This window comes from Oncorhynchus gorbuscha, unplaced genomic scaffold (genome assembly GCF_021184085.1).
Source record: "Oncorhynchus gorbuscha isolate QuinsamMale2020 ecotype Even-year unplaced genomic scaffold, OgorEven_v1.0 Un_scaffold_28:::fragment_4:::debris, whole genome shotgun sequence".
NCBI classification, from domain to species: Eukaryota; Metazoa; Chordata; class Actinopteri; order Salmoniformes; family Salmonidae; genus Oncorhynchus; species Oncorhynchus gorbuscha.
Window position 1 is genome coordinate 168635 of NW_025745144.1, and position 19451 is coordinate 188085.

Consider the following 19451-nt stretch of genomic DNA (forward strand, 5'->3'; position numbering starts at 1 on the left):
CCTGACTTTTGCGCACCAATTTCCACACAGACACCGTGCGGGACCCCTGGTAAATGTAGTCTCTTATGGTCAATCTTCCAATGATATGCCTACAAATACGTCACAATGCTGCAGACACCTTGGGGAAACGATAGGAAGTGTCCGTTCATTCCTGTCGCATTCACAGCCATATAAGGCGATCATGGAAAACGTGCCATCAGAAATCCTGTTGATTTCCTGGTCGCTCAAACACCTTGGTTTTGCCTGTAGGTTTTGTTCTAAGGCACTCACAGTGAAAATCTTTGCAGTTCTGGAAACGTCAGAGTGTCTTCTTTCCAAAACTATCAATTCCAAGCATAGTCGAGCATCTTTTCGTGACAAAATATTGCGCTAAAAACGGGCACGTCTTTTTATCCAAAAATGAAATACTGCCCCTATAGGACTAACAGGTTAAGACTCTAGGGGCAGTATTTCATTTTTGGATAAAAAGACATGCCCGTTTTAAGCGCAATATTTTGTCACAAAAAGATGCTCGACTATGCTTGGAATTGATAGTTTTGGAAAGAAGACACTGACGTTTCCAGAACTGTAAAGATTTTCACTGTGAGTGCCATAGAACAGAATCTACAGGCAAAACCAAGATGTTTGAGTGACCAGGAAATCAACAGGATTTCTGGAGGCACGTTTTCCATGATCTCCTTATATGGCTGTGAATGCGACAGGAATGAACGGACACTTCCTATCGTTTCCCCCAGGTGTCTGCAGCATTGTGACGTATTTGTAGGCATATCATTGGAAGATTGACCATAAGAGCCTACAATTACCAAGTGTCCCGCACGGTGTCTGCGTGGAAATTGGTGCGCAAAAGTCATGTACCAGTATTTTTCCATCCGAATCAGAGAAGAATGCACGCTTCCAGGGACGGGATTTCAATGAAGAGATATATGACAAAACACCTTGAGGATTGATTCAAACAACGTTTTCCATGTTTCAGTCGATATTATGGAGTTAATTCGGAAAAAAGTTTGACGTTTAGGTGGCTGAATTTTCGGTTAGTTTCGGTAGCCAAATGCATAGTAACAAAACGGAACGTTGTGTCCTACACAAGCATCTTTCAGGAAAAACTGGACATCTGCTATGTAACTGAGAGTCTCCTCATTGAAACATCTGAAGTTCTTCAAAGGTAAATTATTTTATTTGATCCCTTTGCTGGTTTTTGTGAATGTTGCGTGCTAAATGCTAACGCTAAATGCTAAGCTAGCTATCACCACTCTTACACAAATTATTGATTTTCTCTGGTTCTAAAGCATATTTTGAAAATCTGAGACGACAGGATTGTTAAGAAAAGGATAAGCTTGAGGATAGGCATATTTATTTCATTTCATTTGCAATTTTCAGAAATCGCTAATTTTGCGTTATGGTAATGAGCTTGAGGTTGTAGTCACGATCCCGGATCCGGGATGGGGCGGACTAAGAGGTTAAATAAAGGGACTTTGGAACAATGGTTTCCGTCAGCCACAATGGTGGTCATGACGATAGATGAAATATGAAAATGTATGTAATTTTTGTTTTGTTTTTAAAGGTTAATAGATGACGTTATTACGAAAACATTGTAAGGTCAACAGTTTACCTAGAATATGTTTGATGATTATACATTGTACGTTTTATGGAAAATGTCCAAATCAAAGAGAATGTTTTGGTAAAGATGAAATGTGAAGTTAGTTGTCTAAAATTGGATTTGAATAAAATCTAGACTTTGCCCATAACTTGGTACGCCCAGAGAAGGGCCCTAAAGGCGGTTACGCCCACTTCTGACACGAGGGTATAAAACCTGTGAGTAAAGAATTTACAGACAAGACGACGTGACCCAAGCTGCAGCCGAGGTCTAAAAAGTCAACTAACCCAAAACGCAACACATTTGAAGACAAATAAATACTTTTCTACCCAAGCTACGGATGAGTAGCTGTGTCTAAGTGGGTGAATTCAAGTCGAACCACCTAGCCTCCATCTCCCATCGAATCGTGGTATCTACACTGTTTCATTCCTACGCTGTGAGCTCTGAGCTACAGAGCTGTCTGTCCTCAGAAGAGCCCTTCCAGAACAAGGGTGAGGGAACAGACTCCTAAGCCAAAAGGACACTGACATCGTGAGGATGACCAGAGAGGTGCGCCTGAGAAGTGCGTCATTGAGCAGCCTGGACGGTCTATATGGGGAATCCACAGAGACCTTCCCCACGTAATTACATCCTTATAATCTGACCCATAAGAGCGGCAGTTTGGGGCAAGGCTAGGGTTAGAATAAGCATAGCTGACAAATTCACCCAAATGTATATTTCTCTCGTGTACTTTCTCTTTTCTCTCTCTTTTAATTTCCCTTTTTGGGTAACACGCGCCATAGTGTTTTGGCCCGTTATAATAAGTTCTAATCAATAGCCTAGAATGTGTTTTTGTGTATGTGTATCTTTTATCATCATTTTAGCTTTCTAGTAAATAAATGCTCAACTAAGATTGGTGTGGTACGAACTCATTGGTGAGACCCGGGTCCGTGCAGATTCCCGGATTATACGACGTTCAGAACGAGATTTTAGAGGTAACTGATTAATTAGCGTCTGTTGTAAAATTGATATTCAGATAGTCTGAGTTAATTTGGGAAATAGAAACTCAATAAAAACTAGTTTTCCCATGGTGCCCCAGGTTAATGAGTTAATAATTGCTTGATTCAGTTAATCACACAATTATAAACTTTTAATCATTCGATGAGCAACAGTCGTCAGATGAACTAATACAACGTCACGACAACTACCTTCTGGAGGACGATCGTGCCATGCTGACTCTCTCTGACTCTGAAAATTAATCAGACAATGAGGAAATCCCTGATTTAGGTAAAAACATTTCAATTGAAGAAGATATTGTAGAGTCTTCTGATGCCAGTAATGTGGAAGAAACGGTGATCAACAGTATTGTTGTCATGGAAGAAGTTGACCTAGTTTTGAAATCAGTGGAACACAACGGGCTAAACAAGCTGTGCAAACTAAACGGAAATGACACAGGATGTGTTATTTAATGAAAGGGTTTGCAGTCTGCCGTGAAGCTTTCATCCATGTATAGCTACAGTTTCAGATATTATACGTTTCTAATTTTGTCAGAAAGTTGTTTTCTTTGCAAGTTAAGGCTTGCTGTTAGCTAGCCAACTGGAGTTCGAAGGCTGCTTACTAGCTAACGTTAACAAGGAACCTAACTTTTTTGTTTAACTTTAGCTATGACAATCGGTTTGTATTGCTAGTATCGTGTATGATTGAATTGTGTGTAATGTTAGTGATGTTTTCTCAGAATGCCATTTCGCATCTATTGTATATAAATGCTAAAATATTTGTATCTGGAATTTGTATTTAAGCATCAGTAGAACACGCCTGACTCACCACCACCAGTCATACAAGGAGAATGGTCCAATGCCTCCCATCAAAATGAGAGCTGGTCCAAGCAAGCAAAAGGCAGCAGCACAGTCATCAACTACATGCTCCATTTCTTCACCAACTACGGAGTTGGGAAAACATGTGTGGACCTGAATTGTGATAACTGCAGTGGCCAAGGCTTTCGACTCTGTCAATCACCACATCCTTATCGACAGACTCAATAGCCTTGGTTTTTCAAATGATTGCCTCGCCTGGTTCACCAACTACATCTCTGATAGAGTTCAGTGTGTCAAATCGGAGGGCCTGTTGTCCGGGCCTTTGGCAGTCTCTATGGGGGTGCCACAGGGTTCAACTCTTGGGCCAACTCTCTTCTCTGTATACATCAATGATGTCGCTCTTGATGCTGGTCTCTGATCCACCTCTGCGCAGACAACACCATTCTATATACTTCTGGCCTTTCTTTGGACACTGTGTTATCAACCCTCCAGATGAGCTTCAATGCCATACAACTCTCCTTCCGTGGCCTCCAACTGCTCTTAAATACAAGTAAAACTAAATGCATGCTTTTCAACCGATCACTGCCTGCACCTGCCCGCCAATCCAGCATCACTACTCTCGACGGTTTTGACTTGGAATATGTGGACAACTACAAATACTTAGGTGTCTGGTTAGACCGTAAACTCTCCTTCCAGACTCACATCAAACATCTCCAATCCAAAGTTAAATCTAGAATTGGCTTCCTATTTCGCAACAAAGCATCCTTCACTCATGTTGCCAAACATACCCTCGTAAAACTGACCATCCTACGACTCGACTGTGGCGATGTCATCTACAAAATAGCCTCCAATACCCTACTCAATAAATTGGATGCAGTCTATCACAGTGCCATCGGTTTTGTCACCAAAGCTCCATATACTATACCCACCCCTGCGACCTGTACGCTCTCGTTGGCTGGCCCTCACTTCATACTCGTCGCCAAACCCACTGGCTCCAGGTCATCTACAAGACCCTGCTAGGTAAAGTCCCCCCTTATCTCAGCTCGCTGGTCACCATAGCAGCACCCACCCGTAGCACGCGCTCCAGCAGGTATATCTCTCTGGTCACCCCCAAAACCAATTCCTCCTCTCCTTCCAGTTCTCTGCTGCCAATGACTGGAACGAACTACACACATCTCTGAAACTGGAAACACGTATCTCCCTCACTAGCTTTAAGCACCAGCTGTCAGAGCAGCTCACAGATTACTGCACCTGTACATAGCCCATCTATAATTTAGCCCAAACAACTACCTCTTCCCCTACTGTATTTATTAATTTATTTTGCTCCTTTGCACCCCATTATTTCTATTTCTACTTTGCACATTCTTCCACTGCAAATCTACCATTCCAGTGTTTTACTTGCTATACTTGCTATATTGTATTTACTTTGCCACCATGGCCTTTTTTTGCCTTTACTTCCCTCATTTGCTCACATTGTATATAGACTTATTTTTCTATTGTATTATTGACTGTATGTTTGTCTTACTCCATGTGTAACTCTGTGTTGTTGTATGTGTAGATCTGCTTTGCTTTATCTTAGCCAGGTCGCAATTGTAAATGAGAACTTGTTCTCAACTTGCCTACCTGGTTAAATAAAGGTGAAAATAATAAATAAATAAATAAGTGCAATTTAATATTTAGCAATATCTGGACACTTTCTGTTTACCTGGAATTTCCCTTATTGTAGGCTACTACCAGTATTAGTCTTAACTTTACTACTCCACTCACTGTTTAGCACATGACTTCATGTGAATCCTTAAAGAGATGTGTGGGGCTGGCTTAAGAGGGTGTGAACAATGCTGAATGTGTGTAGACAAAGGAGAGCTCTCCAGTAGGTACCACAACATTCAAAGGCCCTTTTCTCAAAACTGAGTTTACAAGTGTATCAACTTTCAAAGCAGAATTACTTTCCCATTCTTCCTCAACAATTGTGTATGAAACGTGTATGATATACCATTTTGTAGCTCTGAGTCTCTACTTTTATCCAATGGAGAAAAAAAATTCAAATGTTACTACATAAGACCGAATCCAGGTGGTGAATAACTCAAAGAATAACTGCAAGTAATTTTGCCCCTCCGACAGACATGCCTCTCCGGGTAAACTGGATAATTTGGATACAGACTTGTATCACTGAGTCCATCTTAATGGGTATAAATGTTTTCAAGGACAGACTGGGTCTCACAGACAACTGCCCCCAACCCATTTCTCCCTATCCAGAAAATGCCTGAGGAGGCTAATGTGATCTGAGTCTCAGCCTGTCCCCTCCCTCCTTTCTCAACAGTAGCAGGCCTTTCAGTCTCTCCATCCATACTCCCCATGGTCCACCACTTCCATCCATCCCCTCGTCCCCCGCCTCTGTGTGTCTGCTCTACCACCACTGTCCTGTGGGCTCTCTCTCTCTCTCCCGCTCACATTCTCATCCTCTCTCTCTCTCCTCTCTGTCTCTGTCTCTCTCTCTCTCCCTCTCCGCATCCCTCTCTCTCCTGCGCCTGCCGCCGTGATCGATATGGATGCAGAGGGAGAAGGGGGACCTGTCTGTCAAAGCAGCCTGTAGAAAATGAAGGCTCAGATGAAGAAAGCATGCTCTGTATATTAAACGGCCTGACCCTGGCAGGGGGAGGAGGGGGGGAGAAGGGGAGGAGGGGAAATATCAATAAGCTGCTGCTAAAAGAGAGATAAGGCCAAACAGCAATGAGAGGAGATGGGTATGAGAGGAGGGGTGAATACTGAGAAAAAGCGAGAGAAACAAGCCAAATGAGTGAGCATCTGCTGGACAATGGGACAAGCTTATGAAGAGGAGAAGAGCGGAGGAGTGAAAATATGAGACAAGTAAAATGATGAGACCTGATCAATTCTAAATATTAACTGATGAAAAGAAACTGAGATAAAAACGAGTGAAGTGAGTAAACAGCTGAGGATTGGAAAAAAGTGAAAAATAACGAGTATAGCTAAAGAGCTGAGAGAGGGGTAAAAGAAAGAATGAGGAGAAGTTAACGACTTTGCAGATTTCATTATAGAGATAGTTAACCCTGTTGACACTGAAGGAGGGCGTTATCCTCTCCGGAGGAGTCCTGTATGGTCCTTCCACCTCCACGCACACAGACAGATGAGATCATTACAGCTATCAGCACCACCGACATCCACAATTAGCACTTCACTCTCCCTCCTTCACTCCCTTCATCCCCCTTCCTCTTTATTCCACTCTAGCACACTCCTTTCCTCCTTATTATTTCTTCTTTTCCTCTCTTTCGCCCTCTCTCCCATTCTCTCTCTACCCTCCTCTACCCTCTATCCCTCTGCTCATGACAGGTCTTGATTTAGAGGCAATTTGAGTAAATATTAAGATGCATGCAACAAACTGCTTTCAGCTTTGGCTGACCTGCCTTTCTGACCTTTTCATACTCATTTAGAAAACCATTTGCCATTTTAGACAAACAATGAGGTTTCTGAAAATTGCTTTGCATTGTAATGCAATTGTGTGGGTGGGGCTCTCTGAGGACACACGTGCAAGCATACACATGCACGCAGGCACTCACCTGTGAAGCAGACAGGACACTTGAAGGTGCCGCCCATGCCCTCGAAGCTGTGCTCGATCAGGTGGCATTGGAGTTTGGCTGGCGAGTCGAACGACTGACTGCAGAGCTTACACTCATGGTTCAGGCCCTCTTCTAAGGAAAAAGAGACCACACAACACACAAAACAGCATAGTTAGACGGGTGAATAATCTGAGTAGAAATAGCAGAGAGGGATCCAGAATATACACTATCGTTCTAAATAGTCACTTAGAAATGCCCTTGTTTTTGAAAGAAAAAGACATTTGTTGTCCACTAAAATAACATCAAATTGATCAGAAATACAGTGTAGACATTGTTAATGTTGTAAATGACTATTGTAGCTGGAAACAGCTGTCACGCCCTGACCTTAGTTATCTTTGTTTTCTTTATTATTTTGGTTAGGTCAGGGTGTGACGAGGGTGGTTTGTGTAGTTTTTGTATTCTAAGGGTTTTGTATGTCTAGGGGTTGTTATAGTTTGGGTGTTTATATGTTTATGGTTGCCTTGATTGGTTCCCAATCAGAGGCCAAGCTGTTTATCGTTGACTCTGATTGGGGACCATATTTAGGTAGCCATATTCCTTGGGTATTTTGTGGGTTATTGTCTATGTGCAGTTGCCTGTCAGCACTTGTTATTGTAGCTTCACGGTCGTTTTGTTATTTTGTTAGTTTGTTAAGTGTTCTTAATTTATTTAAAAGAAGAATGTATTCTTATCACGCTGCGCCTTGGTCTCCTCCATTACGGCGAACGTGACGGAATAACACACCAAAGAAGGACCAAGCAGCGTGAAAAGGAGGAACAGAGCTTAATGGGGAAATGGACCTGGGAGGAGATATTAGATGGAGCAGGACCCTGGACTCAGCCGGGGGAATATCACCGTCCTAAGAAGGAGTTAGAGGCAGCGAAAGCGGAACGGCGAAACTACGAGGAAAAATACCGGAGAATAGAGGAACAGCGACGATATGAACGTACACGGCTAGCACGGAAGCCCGAGAGGCAGCCCCAAGATGTTTTGGGGGAGGCTCACGAGGATATTGGCTGAGTCAGGTCGGAGACCTGAGCCAACTCCTCATGCTTACTGTGGGGAGCATGTTACTGGTCAGGCACCGTGTTATGCGATAGAGCGCACGGTGTCTCCAGTTAGCTATTCTAGCCCGGTGCGCTCTATTCCAGCTCCTCGCATTTGCAGGTCTAGAATGGGCATCCAGCCAGGACGTATTGAGCCAGCTCTATGTTCTGGATCTCCAATGCGTCTCCACGGTCCAGTGTATCCTGTGCCTCCACCCCGCACTCGCCCTGAGGTGCGTGTCACCAGCCCAGTACCACCAGTGCCAACACCACGCACCAGGCTTCCTGTGCGCCTCCAGGGTCCAGTACACCCTGTTCCTCCTCCCCGCACTCGCCCTGAGGTGCGTGTCCCCAGGCCGGCACCACGCACCAGACCTATAGTGCACCTCGGCAGTCCAGTATGCCCTGTTCCTGCTCCTCGCACTCGCCCTGAGGTGCGTGTCCCAAGTCCGGTACCACCAGTGCCGGCACCACGCACCAGGCCTATAGTGCGCCTAGGCAGTCCAGAGCGTCCGTGTACCTTCTTTATCTCTCTCTCTTTTAAATCCCCATTTTGGGTAACACGCGCCATAGTGTGTTGGCCCATTATACTAAGTTCTAATCAATAGCCTATAATGTGTTTTGTCTATGTGTCTTTTATCATCATTTTAGCTTTTTAGTAAATAAATATTCAACAAAGATTGGTGTGGTACGAACTCATTGGTGAGACCCGGGTCCGCGCAGATTCACGGGCTATACGACGTTCAGAATGAGATTGGTAGACGTAACTGGTTAATTCGTGGCTGTTGTAAAATCAATATTCTGATATTCTTTGAGTTAATTTGGGAAATAGAAACTCAATAAAAACTAGTTTTCCCATGGTGCCCCAGGTTAATGAGTTAATAATTGCTTGATTCAGATAATCACGCAATTAGAAACTTTTAATCATTCGATGAACAACAGTCGTCATATTAACTAATACAACGTCACGACAGGGTTGTTATATTCTAGGTGTTTATGTCTATGGTTGCCTGGATTGGTTCCTTATTAGAGGCAGCTGTTTATCGTTTACATGCCAGATTCCTTGGGTATTCTGTGGGTATTCTGTGGGTCATTGTCTGTGTAGTTGACTGTCAGCACTTGTTATTGTAGCTTCACGTTCGTTTTGTTATTTTGTTAGTTTGTTAAGTGTTCGTTTAATTAAAAGAAGAATGTATTCTTATCACGCTGCGCCTTGGTCTCCTCGTTATGACGACCACGACAACGGCTGATTCTTTAATGGAATATCTACACAGACGTAAAGAGGCCCAATATCAGCAACCATCACTCCTGTGTTCCAATGGCACGTTGTGTTAGCTAATCCAAGTTATGGAATAGACTTCATTTATCAGAACAAGAATAGATTGACGAGTTTGTTTCTGGCCATTCTGAGCCTGTAATCAAACCTACAAATTCTGATGCTCCAGATACTCAACTAGTCTAAAGAAGGTCAGTTTCATTTCTTCTTTAATCAGAACAACATTTTTCAGCTGTGCTAACATAATTGCAAAAGGGTTTTCTAATGTTCAATTAGCTTTTTTTTAAATGATAAACTTGGATTAGCTAACACAACGTGCCATTGGAACACAGGAGTGATGGTTGCTGATAATGGGTCTCTGTACACCTATGGAGATGTTCCATAAATAATCTGCCATTTCCAGCTACAATAGTAATTTATAACATTAACAATGTCTACACTGTTTTTCTGATCAATTTGATGTTATTTTAATGGACAAAAAATGTGCTTTTCTTTCAAAAACAAGGACATTTCTAAGTGACCCCAAACTTTTGAATGGTAGTATATATTATTTATTTTCTCCTCCTTCCCCATTTAATTGAGCTCCAACACATTTGTGTCAAAGGCTCCTGCCTATAACTTTCGTGGCTCATACAACAGTAATATAATGTGTGATCTAGACCCATTAGGCATAAATTGGATGGCCAGTGTTGGGTCTAATTGCACAGGCGAGGTCTTGCACTTTGAACATGGCAAGCATCGCTCTTTTTGATTGGCTAACACGCAAATTAATTTCTGTGGGCGACATGGTGTGGGCAAATGGGCTGTAGGGTGCAGTGCTACTGTAGCTTGATAAAGGGAAAGATGTAATGCATAAAAAAACATCTAGGCTAATTTACAGATTGAAGTGGAAAATGTAAGAATAGCCAAGCATGGGAACATATTCATTTTATAATCAACATTTAATAATAAACAATATGAGCAAGTGAGAATATTATAGATGTTTCAACATCTCAATGTTTACACACTTCTCTTTATTATCACCATGGCATTTTAACCGCTCTTTTTAACGCCACTGTTGAATTCAATCTCATGGTTTTCAACCAAGATGAATACCCATGTTTTCATGTTATTACTAATACATGAGTTATAATTAATACATAAAATGAGATATTGCTCAAGGCAATGGCCAAAACAACTCTGAGTCTGCATCCATTCCCCTGTCACATTAGAATGTATGACACGTCTCTCCCTGACATTAGATTACCTCGGACCGATATTTCAGACCTTGATAGCTGAAATAGATGGCATTGGTTCAGACACTGATCCTTCCCTACTGCTCATTTGCTGCACAACGATCCGCTGACTCAGCATTCCGCAGAACCGAACTGCCCATCTCCTGAACTACACGCCAATAAAAACCCAGTGCACTCTGCTATCCATGCAGTTTGGCCTGTACTCTGTCAAAATCCCCTTGTCCCGTGAAGCATGGGTCCAGGCATGGGGCCAGCGAGAGGGGGGTGAAGGGGGATGGAAGGAGGGTCCCTGGGTGCCTATCTAGGGCCAGGGCCCATCCTTCAGTCTCTACAGCCCAATGCCCACAACATGGGCCCAGGGTACCAGACGCGGAAACACACAATCCACCTAACCAGCTGTGGCCATCTAAAGCCCTGGAGGATCAGAGTGGGGGTTTACCGGATGGGCCTTGGGCAAATCTGGCAACGCAACTCACAGATCTGGCAAAGCAACTCACCTTAACAACAATGGTCCTTCTGTAGCTCAGTTGGTAGAGCATGGCGCTTGTAACGCCAGGGTAGTGGGTTCGATCCCCGGGACCACCCATACGTAGAATGTATGCACACATGACTGTAAGTCGCTTTGGATAAAAGCGTCTGCTAAATGGCATATATTATTATTATTATTACTTTTATGGTCAATTGTTGTTCCGCTGCTCAAAGCACACATTAAACAACATGGGCTGGATCGCTCCACTAACAACATGGGCTGGATCGCTCCACTAACAACATGGGCTGGATCGCTCCACTAACAACATGGGCTGGATCGCTCCACTAACAACATGGGCTGGCTCGCTCCACTAACATTTACATTTAAGTCATTTAGCAGACGCTCTTATCCAGAGCGACTTACAACATGGGCTGGATCGCTCCACTAACAACATGGGCTGGATCGCTCCACTAACAACATGGGCTGGATTGCTCCACTAACAACATGGGCTGGATCGCTCCACTAACATCATGGGCTGGATCGCTCCACTAACAACATGGGCTGGATCGCTCCACTAACAACATGGGCTGGATCGCTCCACTAACAACATGGGCTGGATCGCTCCACTAACATCATGGGCTGGATCGCTCCACTAACAACATGGGCTGGATCGCTCCACTAACAACATGGGCTGGATCGCTCCACTAACAACATGGGCTGGATCGCTCTACTAACAACATGGGCTGGATCGCTCCACTAACAACATTTGGCAATGTTATAAAAAACGGGTCATTTCTGAAACCTGCAGCCGATTACAACAAGATGTGCAAAATAATGTTAATAAAGCATTTTAATACCAAGTTAAATGTTATTGGTTTAATTCTTTACAAGGGAAGTGTAGTCTATGCTAAGATGTGCTACAGTATAGTACAGTAACTGTACAGTATAGTAATAAAACAATTAGAGGTATCTGTACCTGTTTTGGTGACTAGCTGGCTACAGTATAAGGGAGACTATCCACTGTATATCATGTAATACGATATAAAGTGACAATACAACCCAGCGACCTGGGCTGTTCTAGGAGGGCAATGGGAAACGTGTTACACAGCATAGTGAGTCTATTAATTTATTATATACAGAGCATGTTTATGCTCTATTTCACCATATGGCCAGCCCTCTTCTCCTTATAACCCTGTCAAGGAGAATCCTCTACTACGACCTCAAAACAAACATTTAAAGCTGGTTGTGTCTGAATGAGCTCACATGACAAGCTTTTGTCTTACTGTGTGTGTCTGGCTTAGTGGCTTAGGTATGGATGTAAAGATTTAAAAAACTATTTTATCACAGAAACCAGAGGAGTTGATTGTGTCGTCTGTAATTGTGCATTCCCCTTTGAAAGATGAGACATGGTGTGTGTGCACGTGTGTGCGTGCATATGTGTGTGCATAATTTGTGCATGTGTGTAAGAGAGCGACAGAGTTCTTTGATCCCCATTCAACCTGGCCGTCTGTATGTGTGTGTGTGTGTGTGTGTGTGTGTGTGTGTGTGTGTGTGTGTGTGTGTGTGTGTGTGTGTGTGTGTGTGTGTGTGTGTGTGTGTGTGTGTGTGTGTGTGTGTGTGTGTGTGTGTGTGTGTGTGTGTGTGTGTGTGTGTGTGTGTGTGTGTGTTCAGAGCACTCCATGCCTTTGCCCATATGTGCAGCCCTTGTTTGACCCTGGAGCACACTCCTGTTCCTTCAGAGACCTGACCTGCTTCATTATGCAGATAACTCTGCACCTGCCCAACCGTCTGACCTTGGGTGCATGCGTGTGTGTATTTGTGTGTGAGAGGGAGAGAGGTTTGCATATGTCTGTGAATCTAAGATACGTGATTGTTTGATACTGCATGTGTGTGCATGAAGAGTGTGTGTAAGACAATACAGTGCAAGTGGGATGACTCAGTGTGTGAGTGCACGAGTCTGTTCGGCACTGCTCGCCCCTGTAATGTAACAGTGTAAAGGGGGACAGGTTTGTATGCGGCAGGGGAGCAGAGGTTGGATCACACTGGCAGCCTGTTCCTTAGTGAGAGTCAAGGGAGGAAGTCAGCCAGCGCGCCCCTATAGCTCCCTCATTGGGGTGAGGTCACTTCCTGTCGTTCCCCCAGCCTCCCCCAGGGCTGTCCAATCAGGACAGAGCATTCAGGAGCCCCCACCCTGGCCTGCTCTGCACCGACTGGAGCAGACTCTGGATATAGTTACAGAGCCACTGGGGACTGGAAGCTCTCTCTCTATATATATATATTTCTCTCTCACCCTCCCTTCTCCCTCCACTCTCGTGAGTGTTCTGCCTCCACTGCCACCACCCTGTCCCCCTGCACTCATAAGCGAAATCTTTTAGATGAGAGCTTTTCTGTTCCTGCTCCCTCTAAGCGTCCCTGACACCAGCAAAGTAAGTCCATCTGCATATCCACAGGGCATGGTGGCACATCCAAGGTTCATGGTTTATGTATTTCACAGCTCCTGAAAAACACAAACATCTAATATCTTTCCCATGTGTAAGGAGAGAGGGAGACGGGGTAGGAAAACTATTTAAAAAAAGGACAGCCTTTATTATTTATTCTTGTGTTTCCTCTTCAGCAACCAGGCTGAAGTTAATGTTCTGTTGAAGGTTGTTTGGGACACTGGGGTTTGTTTTCCTTTCGGTTTCGTCTGGATGTTCAAGTGCAGCTTTGTATACTCTGAGAGTACAAAACATTAATAACATCTTCCTAATATTGAATTGCTCTCAGAAGAGAGTCAATTAATCGGGGCATGGGCTCTACAAGGTGTCAAAAGCGTTCCACAGGGATGCTGGCCCAATGTTGACTCCAATGCTTCCCATTGTTGTGTGAAGTTGGCTGGATGTCCTTTGGGTGGTGGACCATTCTTGATACACACAGGAAACTGTTAAGCATGAAAACCCCAGAAGCGTTGCAGTTCTTCACACAAACCGGTGAACCTGGCACCTACTACCACACTCCGTTCAAAGGCACTTAAATATTTCGTCTTGCACATTCATCCTCTGAATGACACACATACACAATCCATGTCTCAATTGTCTCAAGGCTTAAAATTCCTTATTTTTCCTGTCTCCTCCCATTCACTGACTGAAGTGGATATAACAAGTGATATCATGAAGGGATCATATCTTTCACTGGTCAGTCTATGTCATGGAAACAGCAGGTGTTCCTAATGTTTTGTAAACTCAGTATATAGTAGAGTATGTGTGTAGAGTAGGTTTGAGTAAGAGTGTGAATCTGTGTGTGCGCGCAGTACAGTATGTGTGAGGATTTAGAGTGGATATAGTGCACACTAGTGAATACAGTTGCTGAAAGACTCTACTGATATTTCTCAAATACTCTCAGGTATTGGGTATTCTCACAAATTTGACCAAAATTAAGTATGTTGCACTACAGGGCTTAATTAAAATATGTATCCTAGCCAAGTCCCCTCCTCATCCCCTACCCCTTACATACTACCCTATATAAACAATTCTGCTTCAGAGCAGGTCCAGTTGAAAGGGGACTTCAGGATCACTTCGTAGTAATCTGATAGTTAGATTTACACTTCTCTCTGTCGCACTGTGAATCTTACTCACAAGCTCCCTCTTAAAGGAACCAAGTCTGGCCACTTCTCAAAATCAGGCAACAACCTCTAACAAAGTTGTGGAGACAAAACAAAAGATGGCAACCAAAGACATTAAAGAAGGCCATTTTCCTCAGGTGAGAATAATTAGAAAACAGTAGTCATAGAAAAGGAATTGGAAACACAGTAGACTAAACAAACTACAATCGGGGTCAAGTCAAGGTTGAGGTCACACTCAAACTGCAGTCTCTCAACAAGGTATTATTTGTGCTCAATCAGGTCTAAAGATGATAGGCTTCAGACTGCAATATGGTGTACTATAGGTCACAGAAAACACACCAAGAAACATCTGAAGAAATTGCCTGGCATTAAAACCCAGAGTAGTCCACAGCTGTTTCTGAAAGACTCAGTTACATATCCTGCATTCAAACATCTTTCAACTTACACACTCTCTGAAATGCTACTTGTGACTGCAATACTTTTTGAAATTGTGAGAAGGCGAGAGAAGGATATCATTTGTTTTTTTAGAGGACATACTGGTATATAGAGTAAAGCTATGGTGTTGTGTGTATGGTGGCAGAGTTCAGTAGACAGCTCTGAGGCTGTAAACAGTAGGTGGGTTTACTTGGCTCTACATCTCCATGGGAACTATCCATTAACAGATAATGGGGGGAAATCTGAGTGATTAAGGCCCAGGGAATTATGGGTGAATACAAATACATCTCCGTGTGGTGGAGTGAGTGTGTATGTGTGTTCTCTGGAGATATAGAACCACTTCTCATGTGGAACTCGGTTCATTTTAGAGATACTAGAAGGCCCATTAGTGTGTTGAGAAGAGAAAGGGGGCGGGATATGGATGTAGCTGGTAGATGGGAGCTACTGTAGCTAGCGCACGGGGACCAGGCTCCCCCTGGACCACGGCTGATTGGCTCCCCGTGAACCTAGGCTGATTGGAGAACTGGCACCTGGAGGGGAATATGCCTAATATTTATATCCTGCCTTCTCAGTTTAAAGAGGAGGACATGCCATTATGAACAACATTGTAGAATATAACCCTATTTAAACGTCCTGAACATCACCCTCATTACTATACAGGTATGATGATAATGATGCCCTAGTATGGTCAAATGCTAGCTAATAACCTCATTAAGACTGATAAAACTACCTTTATAGCAGCTATAAACAATAAGAATAGAGGAGAGATGTGTAGCAGAGAAGTGTACTCATGTCAAAACAGAGAGAAGACATGAATTGAAGTGAGAGTATAAGGGAATCGGGACAATCACAAGGAGAGAACAGGAAGTGGAAACCAATGTGCCACAGACAGACAGAAAGAAAAACCCCAATGTCAGGGTCCCATGCTTGTGCCATGTCTGTGTGACTTTTACTTCAAACCTCCAGAGTGAACTGAACTAAGGGGTGAGGTTGTCGGGTGACAGTGGTGGCGACGACCTTACAAGCAAGTTTTTCCGCTGGCATCTGGGGGTGGGCGGGATATAGTTCTACGTCCCAAATGGGAATAGGGTGTGATTTGGGACGCAACCTAAGTCTCTGGGGGATTGTCAGGCCAGATGCATGGCTGAACTTGAACCTGGACGCACAGTGGTGCACAGTGCACAGTGCAGGGTGTATGTAAGTGCTAATCAGAGCACAGCTAGTCTTATGCTAGCCACTTTCTCGCTCTCTTTCTCTCTCTACACCGCCGGCATTATCCGTCTCACACCATCCCCTAGCGGCCAGGTTGGCTAGGTCACAGGCACCTTCTCACTGCCAAACTGGTATTGAGATAAACAAGTGTAAGGCCTGAAGACAGAATAAAAGGCGTAGCCAACTAGAACACCTTGAAGAGGACAGCACACTGTAATATCTGGGTTATCTGTGAGCTATAAGGTGTCTGTTCTATATCATAGCCTCTTTATGGGTTATGCATAGTAGACAGTAGACCTATACAATGCATAAAAAGCATTGCTAAATAGTCACTAAAAGACAAACTTAACAATCAACATGGTAAAATACATACAGTATGAGCTAATAGTCACCGTCTGCCATCAAGATGACTAATATCAGGTAAGTAATAAGAACATCAAAACATTGGGCATGTGGCATTTTTCTCTCTAGCTAATCAGTACTCAGCTGAAGTTAAGGATGCTGCTGTAAGGAAGTGTGTGCTACACTCAAACAGTGAAACCAGAGAAGAGCTGGTGTTTACACACTACTTAGGTAGTATATGATCCTCTGACTGCCATTTTTTTTTTGCTTAATAGCTACAGTTAAAGCAAGAAGACACACTGGTTATAACTCAAATGAATAGTTGGTAGGTCTTTGGGGCTGCAGTTCACCAAAATGCACACACAAAACCCCCCACCATAGCAAAGGGGAGAGCAGAGCAGAAGACTTGTTAACGAATTATGTGTAGGCACTGCAGCTTGAGGCCAGGTATGGAGGTCCATGGGGGCCAAACAGTGCAGGTTAGCTGCTGAGATGGATGGTATTGGAGCATTAGACCCCCTGCAGCCATACAAACACAATTCTGCAGTCAACTGCTCTCATTTACTTCACCCATGCCCCATTCTAAACTAATGGGGCCTTTTCTTGTTGGGAGAAAATAAAGGTCAAATGACTATAGCCCTGCTATTTCACAGCACAAGGAGGCTCTGACTGGCTCTCAATGCAACCCGCTGCTGAAAGAAAGAGAGAAAAAGACAGAAGTGCATCAGACAAAAAAGCTAACAGGCAAAGAAGCGCAAGTAAGGGAGGTAGAGCAGGGACAACTCTAACAAGAATCTGTCTTTCTGCCCATGAAAAGAGTAAGTGGCCTAAATGTAAAAAGTTAATTATGACACACTTGCAAGGGCCTTTCTTCGCTATTCACATGGTGGCAGCTGCGTTGTGCAGGCGCTATGGTATCCGTGCGCAGCCCATCCACACAAAGAAGCAGGAGGGAGGATAGATGGCTGGAGAGCGGGTAGAGATGGAGAAAGGTCCCTTGGCTGGTCTCGCGGCATGGAGCACTGTACAATTAGCCAGCCCCTGCGTTCTGCTAGCTTATAATTATCAGCGCTCTCTTTAATTGACTCCCTTAGCCTGGTGCAGAGGGACCCCACCACCACCTCCTCCCTTCAATACAACCCCCCCACCCCACACCCCTCCGCTCAGCGCAGACCACGGAGCATCGAGCACCACGCCGGGCTCTCCAAAGTCATTTATAAAAGCGCTCATATTTTCAACACAAAAAAGAGAGGGGAACATTTGGTGAGAGAGAATTCATCATCAGGTATCTAGAGGTTTTCCTTAATAGAAAAGCCGAGTCCCACTGAGCGCGCTCCTTGTAGCGGCCAGCCACGCATGCTCAGGACCAGCAAGCCACCGTTCGCAGCGGGTCAGCTAGACATTAGCATAATTTTATATAACACAGCCACGCTGGAAATTTAATACATCTCAGCAAATATGAGACAGGCATTTTGCATAATGTTCTTAATTATTTTCTGTGAGCGACATACCTACCTGTCTATACACTCTTAGAAAAAAAGGTGTTATCTAGAACCTTAAAGGGTTCTTTGGCTGTCCTCATATGAGAACCCTTTCAAGAACCCTTTATGATTGTCGGTAGAACCCTTTTGGGTTCAATGTAGAACCCTCTCCAGAAAAGGTTCCAATTGGAACCCAAAAGGGTTCTTTTATGAGGACAGCCCCCCTTTGGAAACCTTTTTTTCTAAGAGTGTATGTAGTCTAGTTTATTCTCTAGTCTCTCCTTGTCCCTCCTCTCCTGTCCTGTTTCTCTCTCTCTCTCTCTCTCTCTCTCTCTCTCTCTCTCTCTCTCTCTCTCTCTCTCTCTCTCTCTCCCTTGCTCCCTCTCTCCCCCGTTTTCGCCCCATGGTGCTGATCTCACTAGGAGAAGAGAAGTTCATTACCGCAGCTAAATCAGAATTAGTCCCTTCATTTTGACAGGGCGAACTTCATTAGAAAGGCCCTTCCTTAATCCAGCCGGGAAGACTGATGAATCTACATGGGGCCCATAATTTGCTTCAGACAGCATATTCAGCTACTTCCTACTCAGAGGAGGCTGGTGGAAGGAGCTATAGGAGGACAGGCTTGTTGTAATAGCTCTAATGGAATCAATTGAATGGTACCAAACACATCAAACAAATGGAAACAAGGTGTTTGACTCCGTTCCATTGATTCCATTTCAGCCATTACAATGAGCCTGTACACATATAGCTTCTCTCACCAGCCTCCTGTTTCCTCCTCCTTTCCTTTTCCCTCTCCCCAATTCTATCTTGCCTTATGCATTTACACTTAAATGTTTATTAGATAAAGAACAAGAAACTGAGAGAGGAACTTGAGTTAGGAAAACACCTGCATATAATGAAGTAATGGGAGCAGAGAGGGTGTAAAGAGAGAGGGAGTTATGCTGTTTGGAACCGTCTCCCCAACAGACCTTGGAGCCTCTGGGGCTGAACGACTACAGTATGGCTGGTTTGGTTGGTGGACACTCAAATACAGAACAGACAGTGGATTCAGTCGGTTAGTTCAAATATGAACTAATAGTCTACAAGGCCACATACACATGAGAGAGAGATATAGAGTAGCAAAATTGATATCCACTATGTCTGTGTTTTTGGGTGAAAGTGGAATCCTGTCAAATTTTGTCCCAAACCCCCAACAATATCACACAGTTTTATAAGCCTGTGTTGCGTTCGACACACCCCATCCACCACTGCAGTTCACCAGAATCAACACAACACCCCAAAATCCAGAGACGTGGATGAGGACAGTCAGTCCCCGACTGGCATCCACTGTGTCATCACTGTGCCTGTTGACTG

At 43.9% G+C, this 19451-nt stretch overlaps 1 protein-coding gene across 6 annotated transcripts in view; it reads right to left on the minus strand.

The window, feature by feature from the left end:
• LOC124017588 (zinc finger protein 521-like) overlaps positions 1-19451 on the minus strand; it is a 91010-nt gene that overhangs the window by 38277 nt on the left and 33282 nt on the right. For 4 of the 6 annotated variants that reach the window (XM_046332787.1, XM_046332788.1, XM_046332789.1 and 1 more), the window contains exon 3: positions 6963-7094. In XM_046332787.1, coding sequence (XP_046188743.1) covers positions 6963-7094 — 132 coding nt within the window. The remainder of the gene's footprint in view (positions 1-6962; positions 7095-19451) is intronic. The other 2 variants (XM_046332791.1, XM_046332792.1) reach the window with 1 other exon arrangement.